Raw genomic sequence first — 14,003 nt, 5'->3', positions numbered from 1 at the left:
ATAGCTGCTATTGATAAGAGTTATCCTCCTTACTGTTACCGATCAATGCACAAAGCCACACAGCAATTTGCTGATGATTGATGGCTTCATTTCAGCTCATTTCTAAACATGAAAGTGAGCAGAGAGAACGCTGCATGGTAAAGTTGGCAGCAAGCCCATCCCTCCAGCAGTTATCGATGCAAAACAGGGGCTTCCTCGATTTTTCTGTTCTGTCACAACAAATCACGGGATCAATCAACGTGAGGGGGAATTTACATAATGCCGGTTATATCAAGGAGATTAAACTTTGGTGCAAGCTAGGAATTAATTTAGATGTCATCCTCTAGGAAGTGTAAGGAAAAAAAACATACACGGATGAATTACATCAAAAGCTTTTAGTTTGGTGTGTCAAGATTTTAGAGATGATGTTTGGAGGTGTGTGAGTTGCCTTATCATATGGCCACACACACTTTCTTGCTTCCATACAGCTTTCTGTTTCTGAAAAAAAAGCAGCTAATTTCAAAAGAAATTCATGTTCATGATAACAAAAACAACACTGATATTGCCACAGAAATCAACAGCTTTTGCAAATCATCTGTTCCTGCAATGGGAATAAAAACACAGAGAATATAATGTTGTGATTTGTTTTCTTGGAGGTTTGTTTCATTATAAATTCTAAACAGCGGGAACAAAATAAAAAGATACATCAACACACCACAGAGGTCACAACAGCGTACCACAAAATATACAGTATACAGTACACAGAGAGTGAAGTAAAGCACTGAGAAAAATCTTATAAAAAAAGAATCCTAGGTAAAAAAGAAAAAATCCCTCTTCTCTCAGAGCGAGTGGAAAAGCATGGGAAAATGAAAACTCAGTAGTTCCAAAATTAAGAATCCCCATTTCTAAAAACTTTTATACCACAATATTTTTATATAAAACAAAAATAAAAAGTTCACTTATCTATCTTCGCCTGCCATCACAGGTTTGCTAACAGTCAATATGGCAAGATCAGTAGACAGACATTACAAAATAAAACAGCCTTGTGGGCAGAGATAGTGGTTTGAGGTGACATTCTTTTAAAAAAATCAAGGCCATTGGTTCCAGTGTACAACAAAGTAAAAGGGCAACCCGCTTTCAAACCTCTCTGGCCTGCCGACAGTGTAGGGGAGGAACAGAAATGCCATCATTGCGTACCTAAACACAGAAACACTCCTGCTGTGACACTCAAAAACTCTTCCATTTGGTAAAAATAAAAAGTACATCACAAACTCGAGCAACAACCCACGATCCCTCCCACGCCTTCCCTTCCCTGCTTCTATCAAACTAGAGTGAACCTGCAACGGTGATTTCTCCTAACAGGTGAATTTGTGACTACTGTGCTGCAGCCCCCGATGGTTCAATTTTGTTGTCACGGGGGGAAAAACGACAACACAGCAGTCCACAGTTTGAGATTGTCGACCATTACGCCACATTTTACAGTGAAAGCTGATGATAATTGGGCTTTCTGAGCACAACGGTTGCGTGCTACGCTTGTGAGAATGGTTTCATCCCCAGAGTAGAGGACTGAAATGCTGCAAAAGACTTGGTAAGAAATGGTAGCAATTACGGTCCTGGGCTGGCAGTTTAGTCACCACAGTAACTCCACATCAGTACACCTGCTTGATAGACAGCGTAATAGTAGCATTTGAATTTACAGAAAAAAAAAGGAGAGCAGTGTGAACAAGCGAAGTACTAACATAATATACACGTATGATGGAAATGGCAAGAACAATTTGTACAACCTAATAGCTTGCTTGTTTGGTGGCTTTTTAGCTGGATTTAAAAAAAAATTGCAAGCAATTTAAAAGAAAGGATTGGCGTTATATTAAAAAAGCCTGGTCTGCTTCTATGGAAAGCTAATTAAGGATTGGGGGAAAAAAAACACAAAGAATTTACAGGTGGCAAAATGCAATTAAACAAACGACACTAAAGCAAACACAGTGCTTCTTTGAGCAGAAATGTTACAGCCGTGTGTGCCAAACAGTGTGCTGCTGAGGGATTAAATGTTGTGAGCATAAATCATCACTTATTGAGGTGAATAAAAACAGAATGGCACCATGTGATATTTCAGAGATTTAAGTGCAGACTCCAAGGCAGAATAGACGTTTGGTGTTACACCTGCATGCAGACACAATGTCCAGATCAACACAGTGGCTTAATGGCATTTTGTGTTTCATTTGGGGTAGATAAAATAGAAAAGATTCTGCCACTGTGTTTGGATTGTGTTGGCCATGCCTCGCTGTGCAGCTCTATTCTGCAGAGGAGTCGAAGCAAAGATGTGAATGGTGAGAAAGAATCAAAAGAAGCCATGATAATGATAATAATGTCATCCAGTGATGTCACATTGTGATTTTGCATGTATGGTTTTAAACCTGTGGTAGCATTTATGGATGGAGTTTAATCTGAAAAGGCAACCTAAATCCTCCATCTAGAAAGGTCTACCTCAGGTTTTAAAACATGCGTAACCAAAAACAAACATGGTGTGCATCCCAAAGTCCCCAAAACAAAGTAATGTCCATGTTCCACCTCTTGTTACCCCCCACAGTCTTGTGTAGTGAATAAAAACTAGCCCTGTTGTCTTCATACTGTTCTCCTCCTTCCCTTCATCCCTCAGTCGGTCACCTTCATTGCCTCGTTTCATCACTGTCAGAAAGAGAAAAGCACAAAGAGCAACATAAATCTGCAATCCTTAAACATGGATAAAATACTGCAATTATGACTTGTGCAATCCTTTTCTTTTACACATCTTCCAAAATGTTATATTTATTGTTTAAACATGCCCCAAAGCAAACTGAATTAAAAGTATTCTTTAACTTCATGAATAAATATTTCCTCTAAATATTCATCCATAGCTTATTCAACAATTTATCAGTTGCTAATTAAGTGTAAGTAACCCTCCACAGATTACTAATTGCCCTGTTGTCATAAGTTAAAAAATGTCACAAGTTATCAAAGCGATGTTATTTATTGCATTTGATTACTTTTGATTATTTTTTTGCAAATATTTTTAACTTGTCAATGAAAGTGCTAAGTCTAAAAACATAAATCATGTCAATATTGACAGCATCTTCACAATATTTACACTGAATAATAATGTTGGACAACATACAGTAGCCACCCAACTTGGCGTGGTCTTCTGGGTGCACGCACAGCAAACTCAGGTTTCTTAGAGCAATGCACAATGATTTGATTGGCAGATGAGGTGTTGTGCAAATTCAAACGACAGAACTGATAGGGAGTAATGTTCAAAATTTGAGTGAGTACTGCCAAATGAATGGAGCATGTCTGGACATAAAGACAGCTTCCTGTAACACACCTCCCCTTGATGGTGTTGCACCCAAATTTGTCTTATAGGGATGGTTCCGACTTTTTGAAGTGGGTTTATATGAGGTACTTAGCCATAGTCAGTATATTTCAAACAGTAAATGTCAGTCAGCATGCTCCTGGTTGGAAGAAGCAGGCTGGAGTCCAACACAGAAGCTAAGCAATAAACTGCAGTGGATGGCAGTCAGCAACAAAGCGTATTTTAGCCCTCCCAAGAAAGTCAGTTTAAGTATACGCTATATTGACAGTATTTAAATTGCTTTACTTTTCTGTCAGACAGCCCTTTCAACTGGAAGGCCGCAAATGACTTCAGTTCCCCATCTATGCTCTTGTAAAGGCCACCAGACTCCATTTAGAAAAACAGTTATTTTAACTAAATATGAGTGCTGGTGGTCGACTACTGCTTCCATTGGTTAGTTAGTTTGTGTTTTTTGCAATCTAATAGCACATTCTTTTTCTCAGTAACTGTAATACAATTTTAATTACATTTAAATTAAAATACCAAATACTTATAAATGTCTTGGAAAATTTGCGATGATGCAATATTTTACTTTTTTTTTCATATCCGTCATATAGAATTTCTAAGAATATTTTGGGGCATTAAATGCCTCTATTAGAGATCTGACAGAACAAGGGGAAATGCAGAAAATAGAGAACATTTGATAGAAGAATACTAGGCCTATTTTTCAGAGCACTATATCACTGTCATCTGTTCTGCAGCTGGTATTACAAGCTGGAAGAAATATAAGCTTATGCTACTGTTCTTGGTATAGTGAGACATTTGAGAATAAAATTACATCTGTCTGTGGCTGGGGATGCAGCCCTTTAGAAGACAGCTCATGGGGGTGATCATTTTTTAATGACATCTAAGAGAAGAAACATAACTTGGTAGCATATGGAGAGGCTGACTTTTACATCTTCTCATTATATCCATTTCAAAAGCAAAGAAAATATGTGTGCAATCTCACTGCAGTACTGAAATGTCACGCAGTTTTGCTGTCAGTCGGTTCAAAAAAATCACATAAAACAAGACTCGCCTAAACTGGCTTTTACGTTCCCTTCAAATGTGCCGCTGCAATAAATTTCCTGATGAAATGTTTTACATTTGTGATGACATTTTTGGCTGACTCTGTACAGCTGTCACACTCCATCATTTGAGCTGCAGGGACAGTTTTCTCAAACCTGCTCCCTTTGAACTAAAACTGACTCCAGACTCTCAATCTGCATGACTGATGTGTCTGAAGATATTTCTGCAGAGAATAAAGCTTATGTTTATGTTTAACTAATTGCATTTGCTATAAATGAGGCATATTTATGTCTGCATGGCCATTTTCAACGTTGTGGTTTTGCAATAAATCAAATGCATGCTACTTTTAAATTACTATTTCTTACTTCAGCACCTCCAAATAATCTGAATGTACTAACTAAATTTACAACCAGCCACGTTGAGCTAATTTCTCCAAAACATGATGCCAAGCTTTAGAGAGTTTCTTTTTGTCTTCAATGATAAGACTCTGCATCTCTCAGGCATGACCACAAACAGTGACTACATGAAGAAGAGTGCGTAAATGGAAACTATTTTTTTGTGAGAAGCCCATTCAGATTAGGAATGGCTTTGTTTTCATCCACTAGCTGAAGAGTGCTCGAATTGTTGCTGCATACCATTAGTCTGTAGCATCATGAGTCACATTCATGAATGCAGAAGCAAGTAAAGCTCACTATTGACCAAAAGCCGGGTCCGTGACCCGGTTTAACCCATTGTTGCCTGTGTCCATTGGCCTGACCTGTTCTGTGGACGGTCTCTTGTTGAGGAGACCGGCCTCTTCGTTGGCCTTTTCTGTCTTCATCTCCACCACAATGTCGTTGTTCACCTCTCCACTAGCCCTGCAGAGAGAGTGGAAAGATGTTAGAAAAATGAACTATTATTGCCTTGAGAATGAACTAATGGATGACTAAAGCATATTGATTGATGTTTTGAGTTCTACACAATGTTTTTGACATGAAGAAGAATACTGAGTTGCTTTAGAGTATTTCACTGTGCAAGATTTTCATGATTATGCAGATTTTGAGGTTATTATTATGGATCAAAATATGGCTTTATTTTAAAGATGGGGAAACCCAGCATGTTGCTCGATATAATGCCAAAAAATTGAGCAATCACGCAAGTATTAGTAGCTCTATTATATATTCTCTTATACTGGTAGACTCATCTACAGGTCTGTAATTTCATTTCTAACTTTTTTTTAAATATTGGATTTATTTATCTATCTATTTATTTATAGAATCATCATTTTTCTCTTTATTGAAATTAATCTACTTTGGAAAAGTTTGTTTCCCAGCATTTTACACAAATAACATCCTTACAAAAGACAACACTGTAGTTTACTTTTAGTGGTTATTGAGTCATACGAGATAATGACTGCCAACATTAATCCACTCTGTCCCTCTATTACTCCCTCCCCCCCTTGTCTCCTTCCCTCATCCTGTCTACTCACACTTCCTTCTTGTCTTTCTTGCTGCAGGGCAGCTTACTCTTCTTGTTCAGGAAGTAGATCAGAGCCACCAGCAGCAGGAGCAGCAGAACACACACCACCACGGCTATCACCACGCCGCTGGAGCCTCCCTGCTGCTTGTCAGCTACAGCGCCGCAACGGAGGGACACATGGGGGGAGGGTGGTGGGGTGGAGAGTTGGTAGGACGGTGGAGGGAGGACAGGGTTGGGAGGGACAAGTGGATGGAGGGGAGTGAAGGATTGATCACCGTGGAGGAGGTGGGAGGAAGATGGTTTTTGATTTTGAAGGGGCAGTGGTAGGGAGAGGGGAAATCATTGGGGGTGAAGAGGGGTGGTGGTGTTTGATTCGTGGGGGAGAGGAGAGGGAGGCAGGGGAGGGGATTTCATTTTGGGTACCACAAGAGGGAGAGATGAGGTGAAGGGATGGGGAGGGAAGGGTGGGGAGAGGGGGAAGATAGGTGTCCAGATGAAGACAATGGGGAGATGGGTGGGTGGAGAGGAGGAGCGGGGAGTGGGATGTGGGATTAGTCTAACTTTTGAATGTAATGACTGAAAAGTGATGGGACCCAAAAACGGGGCCTGTATACTTACAGATAATACTAGACAGCTGACCAGAGCCAGAAAACAACACAGAACATACTCACCCATCCACCTACACTTGTATTACTATACCTGTGAGGACATAACACTACAATATTATTTACACATTCAATGTTATGTGTAAACGGTAATGTTAAAATAGATTCACAAGTGTTTTGAAGGTCATTGCCCACAAATTCACAAAGGATAGTGTTTAAAGGAATAGTTCAACATTTTGGGGAATATGCTTCTTATTTGGAGACTAGAAATGGTTTGCTTATACCCCTTTTCAACACCCTTAACCCCTGAAATAAGCCCTTTCCCATTGCCAGTAGACCAGAGCTGTGTACACAGCCCTGCAGCAGACAAGTATTCCTCCCTATGTGTGTGTGTGTGTGTTTTTTTTTTTCCATGTTTCACGACAGATTCCAGAGACAGGCTGGACAACAGTTATGTATGCAGTAGAAAGCAATATGTAGGATAGTGAAAACTTTACGTAACGCCTTTATATATCTGGTACTTATTTAATCTCTCTCAAACCCAGTGCGGATTAATTTGGGTTGTGCTGTTTGAGTGCTGCTTGGATGGGAACAGACTGTATTTTGTGGTGGTGCATCATTGCATGCCACCGCTAAAGGGGCTGAAATTAATGCCTTCACCCAGGTGTTATGTTTCCATTAATGCCGATCAGGGAATGGAGTTGATGGGTGTATATGCCAATTGTAACCTTTCCCATAACATAAAAAAACCGATGTTAGTGGGATTTTGCGCAGTGGGAAAGTGGCTTTAGTTTAGCAAATACACTAAACTAAAGACTGGAAACAGCTAGCCTGGCTCTGTCGAACAACAAAAACTGCCTGCCAGCAACTCTAAAGCTATCTAATTAGCATGTTATATCTCATTTGTTTGAAAGTCTCCACTGGCAAGGCTGCCAAGACTCCAATAAATGTGAATCTATTCCTTTAAAATTGTACTTCCAATTGTAGTTCTGGTAAACACTAAACCATCTTCAACAATGCACATGGTGTATTTAACTGATGGTTACCATGGTAACAGTACTGCTGCTTTTTTCATTGAGTTAAATTACCTAAAAAATGGATGCAAAATTTGACTTCTTTTTCATGTTTGACTGTGATAAGTGGTGTTGGTGGAAATATACAATTATCTTCTGTGGTGTCCTGATATGCAAAAAAAAAAAGGGCAAGGTGGAGGGAAGGTTCTTTGCCTTTATGTTGTCAATTATTTTCTTACATAAGGACACCTGAAACATTTCCATTAAGACTAATATGATAGTATGAAGTATGATTTTTTTTTTTTTTTTTTGGACAAAACAAGTGATCAACTGTGGCTTGGAAATATTGTACAGTAAACTATTGTTAAACTTGAAGTTGTGATGAACAAAATCAAAACAATGTACCTTTCATTTACCCCAAGAAGTACGAATTTAAAGTCTGTCCTCCCAACTACAGTAATACAAGTATGAATACACAAAACACATCAGCTCTTGTAAACACAAATACATTATCTTGTGTGTGCACACAGACATAAATACACACACAGTGACTTACAGTTCTGGACGAACGCCATACACATGTCAATAGGGTTAGCGATACAGACCTGACGTAAGCACAGGGTTTCCAGAGAGCAGCACTTTGAGAAAAAGAGAGTTTCTCAGTCCCATAGCATGGCAAAGCAACAACCACAACACAAGCACCACTAGGAGCATATACACACAAAGGTTAATAAGTCCTACGCACACAGAGCACCCCGGCGAGTGGAAACAGCGAAAAGGAAAAGCGAGAAATAAGAAGGCAGTCGGAAAGAAGAGGAAACCCAAAAGGAGACACAGCGAAGAAACAAAGAGAGGAAAGGAAGAAATAGAATAGAATAGATTCCTTTATTGTCCCCAAGGGGCCACAAAAAGTTGTAGTAGCATCCACAAAATATCGGACAGACATCATACAAAGGTGACAAGAGAAGAAGAATAACAATATACAATATCCACAGTGTTTGGTAGCAAGAGGGCAAATATACAAGATTACAGTACAGCAGAGGGAGTTGTGTGTGTGTGATGGAGGGGCCGGGGCAAGAGGGGATGGGTGGAGGGGGAATTTCTAATTTACAGGGTCTGTACAACAAAGAGTCCTGAGAGAAGGAGGGAGGGGAGGAAGAGGAGAAGGGAGAAGGCTCTACCTCTGTCGGCCGAGTTGTCAACTGGAAGAGCTGAGGAGTAAGAGAGGAGCAAGAGAGGAGAAAAAGAAGAAAGGGTTTAGTTTGCAGGTTATGGTGAAAAAAGCAAAAGAGACCTGGGTTTGGTTGCATAAGCTTTTCATGAATTCATTAAGATTATGCATGAAGCCCCTCCTGAGCTCTCAGCAACTACTACAAATATTTGGTTGCAAGGAACATCTGTAGCGCCATTCAGTCAGAAGGAGTTGACAAAGAAAATTGGAAGTTATGCAGCATCATAAGCCATACCGTAACTTCCAAAAGTGACATTTTCACACGAATAATATTAATAAATTTGTTAAGTTTACATCAGTTTACATGGAGAGGTATGTGTTTAAAGTTAGTAGTACTCATGCAGTTTTAAGTGAGTTGAGAAATATCAAAAAGCAGACCTAGCTGATGTTATTGAGTCCATATAAGTGAAAGTTTACCTTGAAAAACCTCACATGCAACCAATAATTCACAAACATGTACGTTTAAACAACCAAACAACCAAATCCATCATCCTTTGTGAAACAGGTATTTGAGGAAAAATTCAACTACAGGGATGAAAGCTTCATATTACAAATTATCACCATAGTAGGAAAGGCCCGATGACGTTTTTCTGCATAATAATTAGCCATGAGCTTGTGTTTGGAATAGTGTGTTGCATATTTCTTGAAAAAAGCCCTTAAGAGCAATGGGTGTTTGTTTTCAGGATATTGGGCCTTCTGTCCACTATGTTAATCTTCACATAGACAGCCTTGTAGTTCCACCGTAGGCAAAATGCTGTTTGAGTAAAATAAGCAGTTTATAAATAATGTGGAATAATTAGTTTGAGCATCTTGCTTTTTTGAGTAATCAACTTAAAAATGTATGTTTATGTTATCAATTAGTAAGTAAGCACTACTTAAAAATATCTTTCATTATAGAAAATAAAGGTCATTTCCCCAACTCAGTATACTGTGTTCATTGCACGTGATTTCATAAGAAGTGGTCATAATTTTAAAAAGACTGAGGCAAACCATTGCATTATTTATCTTTTTTGTTGCTGAGCCAACACCTTTTTTTTTTTTTTAAAAATAGTGTACGTATTAGTTTTGGTGTTACTTAAAATCTTTGTTCACACCACTTTCAAACAGCATTTTATAGATTGTTATATACACTGTGTGTATAAATTACTGACAACTAATCTGCATAAGAACTAGTTCATGTGGAGCATCCTGTTTAGCAAACGCCTACAGTAGCTACATTATAAGTTTCAACTAACAAAGAGCCCTGAATAGCAACAACTTGTTTCATCAAATCAGATGTTTTGGTTCATAACAAAAATACTTTTGTTTATCACAATTGAACATCAAAATTTTAAAAAACATGAAGGTGGGGGAGGGAGATTACGCAGCATCATTGCTGCCGTCATCTCCTTGACACTGACCTCTTTTGAGAGATACTGAGAGGGTCTTGCTATCTTTGCCGTGCTCATTGGAGACCTCGCAGGTCACCCCGTCCTTCATGACCTCGGCTGTGGCTTGTAGGGTCACGGTGCTCACCACCTTGTCACCTTCCACTGATACAGACTGGCAGGAGTGAAGAATAGAGTGAAGAGAGAGATGGAGTAAAGACAACATGAATTTTTGTTATTTCTTGCCTACATTTAAAATTTGTGGCATTTTTTTCCTTTCTTTAATCATTGTATCCATTCAACACTAATTCCTATCATTGTGCACACTCTAGTGATGCTTTATTCCAAATTCCTTCCTATGATTCTCATTTCTACATCAAAATCTGCTCTTAGAAACGCTCATTTTGCAAGCTTAAATATCTCTCCTCTTTGATCTTACACACACCACTATTTGCTTCTGAGCTGATTACATCTTTCAGAAGAGTCATGAAAGTTTTCTCATTTATTCACTTTATTTTATGTAATATTTCAGTTATGAGGCTGTATTCCCTATGTAAGTTTCTTTAAAGCTGCTTCGTATGGGATTTTCTTTTCGACTGTAACACATCAATATGAAGTATTAGAATAAAATATTACTTTCCAAAGCCCGCAGGCTGTTTCTTTCCCTCCTTTTTCTATTGCTTTTGAAGTTTTAACAACCAGCCTCCCAAGACGCAGATCTTCAGATGTTAGAAAAAATCCTGCCTCAAACTTTACACATTGACCCAAATGAAAATGCTGATACACTGTAAAATCTGACAAGCTGATTTTACTCTTAAAAAATCTTGAAAAAATTAAGTAAATGTATCTATTAATCTTAATTTATGTTCATTTTATATCTAATTGTTAAGTTCCCATAAAATCTATCAGTTTTTACTTAATTTTGTGAAATTGTTGCAACTTAAAAATGACAGGTTTAATTATATCAGTCTTTCAAAGTTTTAGAAACTTCAGTTAACAAAGTTTACCGTGCTATATATCTGTATTCTGCCACTTGCAAACTAGTCAATCATATTTGTATTTTCCTAAACATGTTAAGAAAACAGAACTCACAGATCACCTAACTCCGTCATTGGCAAAATCATCTTTGTCATGATCAAGTTAGGTAAGACTAACTTGGTTTACTGAAGTTGTCAGTACTAAAAAATAAAGAGCAAGGTAATTTCACTTGTCATTTTTAAGTTGCAACAGCTTCACAAAATTAAGTAAATATAGCTAAATTTCATGTAAACTTAACACTTAGATAAAAAGTCATCATAAATAAGGATTTATTGTTATAATTACTTCACTTTTTCAAGGTTTCCAAGGTTATTTTAAGTAACATCAACTCGTCAGATTTTTCAGTGTAGTGTTAGCTCTGTTTATGTGGAAAACATCCTCACCCGTCTTGTGCAACCTTTTCCAAGAAAGTAGCAATTACATCTGTTTACCGAGTGACTCTTTTAAACTATACACTCGATCAGGTAATTCTATGTTTGTATTGTACTGTGTTTTTACATCCGTACCTCTTTCCCTGAGGGCTTCCAGGTGAACTGAGGGGCAGGGGAGCCATAGGCCGAGCACTTCAGAGTAACCATGTCTCCTTCCTTCCCTACCTCTGCAACGGCGGGAGTCTCGATCATCGGCTTTCCTGGAAAGGGCGTGAGGCAGCCAATGAACAGGGGAAACTTCAGAGTATAAACAACATGGCAAAAGCTCAAACACATGCACACGCACTGCATTGTAAATGATTTCAGGCTGGTTAAAATTATGACATAAGTCCCTTTGCTCTCATGAAAATATGAGTTAACTGAACTTCAATTGGTTAATTAGTCATCAAAGTCATCTTGAATTGTAAAAATATAAAACCTGCTGAAGTTAACTCACTTTCAGAGCATTTGCACCAAGTACAAATACATTTTAGGCTGCTCCCAGTGAGCTTGTTACAGTCATTACTACTGTGGTTATGATTGTGGTACATTTTGTGTCCATTATTATTAAAAGAAACAAATTAAAGACATAGCAAGTTCCCATCAGGTCTGTTTTCTTTCAACTGTAACCTTAGTTACTGTACACATTCTATTTTTGGGTTAGTTTAGTTGCCCTACTGATTTATCTTGTTACAGAGTAATGTGGAAAGATTAATATTTTAGAAGTAATAGTTCCACATTTTTATTTTGGACTTACAGTTCTTTTATATTATTACATACAGTGATTATTTCTTTCTTACTCACAGTTAAACTACTATTTTATTTATATATTTTCACATGTACCTTTAAGTTTCTATTTTATGTCACCTTCGCCTCAACTGAGAGTAACAGTAACTACAGTTCCCACCTTCCATTGTTCAGGGCAGAGATGAGAGACAGAGGGACACACACAGTATCTTGTAGGACTCTTGTCATTAAGACTCAATTTCTCATAGCTAATGCAAGGAATACAATGTGAAATACTGTGACAATAAGGAAATATCATGGACATAATCATGAACATTCTTTATAAACCCTGCACTTTTACACCAACTACCTCAGATCTGACACATATTCAGAAGCAACCATGCCATCTTTATCACTCACACTGGTCACCTCTTTGTGTCATTTTATATATTGGTTTGCACCTGGTTTTATCTTACTGTTTGCACCTTATTATTAGCAATTTTTTGTTATATTTTGCACCTTACTGTGAGCTAGTTCTTAAATTTGCACTTTACTACTATCTAGTTCAGACTTAATTCATATTTGCTATATACTGTATTTTATATTTGCAAGACATTTGCTTTTTCTGCTTTGTTATTCTAGTCCTTGTATATTACATGCTTTGTGTCTGCACTCCTCTAATGTTGTCTTGCTACTGCTGTACAACAATTTTCCTCTGGATAAATGAAGTTTTATCTTATCTTATTTTTAAGGACAAAATATTAGTCAATCCCACTACACTCCTGTATTACATTTTACAGTGCACTAATGGCTTCATCCCATACTGAAACTAAATTATCTACAGAGTAGGAAGCCACACCTTCTCTCAGCTGCATCCAACTTTACAACCTCCTTCCTGTGACTGAAAACAATACCAAGCACGCCCTAACGCCCTCACAATGATGTAATGAAGGATTGATAGCAACCATTGTTATTATCCTGTGGGTGGTTGTAGCAAAGACTGGATAATTTAAAAAAATAAACAAACTCTGCCTACAATAGAGCATGATGTGGAATCTATTTCGCAGCCCCTGAGCAGTCGATCTCACACTTCAAAAAAGTTACTGCCAGAAGACGAGGGTTTGTAAATTTAGCAGTGGAAGCTATTTATGTATGAGTGTGTGAGTGTGACTGTGGTAAAATTGTGTGTGTGCATGGAAATATAATAACACAGATGCTGAAGTGATTAAAATCTTACATTAGTTTTACCTTTGTTGGTGTGCGTGCATATCTCGCCTTCTCTCTTGTTTTTATTATTTGATCTGTTCAGTACACACGACATCAACTGCTTGTCTGGTTTCTACAATTATTCCCCACTAAAGGGTTTTTTGGAGTTATTTTTCCTTATCTGCTGAGAGGGTCTAATGTCAGAAGGGTCATATGTTGTAAGCCCTCTGAGGCAAACTGTGATTTGTGATATTGGGCTTTTTACATTGAATTGAAAATGGAATTGTATGTATGCAAGTGTGTTACCTTTGACAACGAGGTTCACACTGGTCTGGGCCGTCAGTCCTGGCACAGATGGCACATTTCCAACACACATGTACTTCCCAGCTTGCTCATAGGATACGCCCTCTATAGAAAGCGTGCCGTCTTGAGAGAGCACGTCAGAGCCCTGCAGGAACACATACACAGAATTAAAACCAACTGGAGTCCACCATCAGCCCTCAATTCTTTCTTTTAATTCTCTGTGTGTGAATATAAGAGCAGAACAGCATTGTTAATATCTAGTCTGGAGGCACGC

The 14,003-nt window shown here is 38.2% G+C and overlaps 1 protein-coding gene across 3 annotated transcripts in view; it reads right to left on the bottom strand.

Annotated features, from left to right (window-relative positions):
* Window positions 1-609: 609 nt before the first annotated feature.
* Window positions 610-14,003, bottom strand: part of bcam (basal cell adhesion molecule (Lutheran blood group)) — a 62,880-nt gene continuing 49,486 nt past the window's right edge. The window contains exons 10-17 of one of the 3 annotated variants that reach the window (XM_088084291.1): window positions 13,733-13,874; window positions 11,591-11,715; window positions 10,080-10,221; window positions 8,630-8,659; window positions 8,054-8,086; window positions 5,841-5,982; window positions 5,130-5,229; window positions 610-2,664 (exon numbers count right to left, since the gene is read on the bottom strand). In XM_088084291.1, the coding sequence (XP_087940417.1) occupies window positions 2,662-2,664; window positions 5,130-5,229; window positions 5,841-5,982; window positions 8,054-8,086; window positions 8,630-8,659; window positions 10,080-10,221; window positions 11,591-11,715; window positions 13,733-13,874 (717 nt within the window). In that variant the 3' untranslated portion in view covers window positions 610-2,661. The remainder of the gene's footprint in view (window positions 2,665-5,129; window positions 5,230-5,840; window positions 5,983-8,053; window positions 8,087-8,629; window positions 8,660-10,079; window positions 10,222-11,590; window positions 11,716-13,732; window positions 13,875-14,003) is intronic. The other 2 variants (XM_088084292.1, XM_042489836.2) reach the window with 2 other exon arrangements.

This window comes from Plectropomus leopardus, chromosome 11, assembly GCF_026936395.1.
Source record: "Plectropomus leopardus strain MGB_pleo_1.0 chromosome 11, ASM2693639v1, whole genome shotgun sequence".
In the NCBI taxonomy this organism is placed as follows: domain Eukaryota; kingdom Metazoa; phylum Chordata; class Actinopteri; order Perciformes; family Serranidae; genus Plectropomus; species Plectropomus leopardus.
This window is presented reverse-complemented; position numbering and strand designations above follow the sequence as displayed.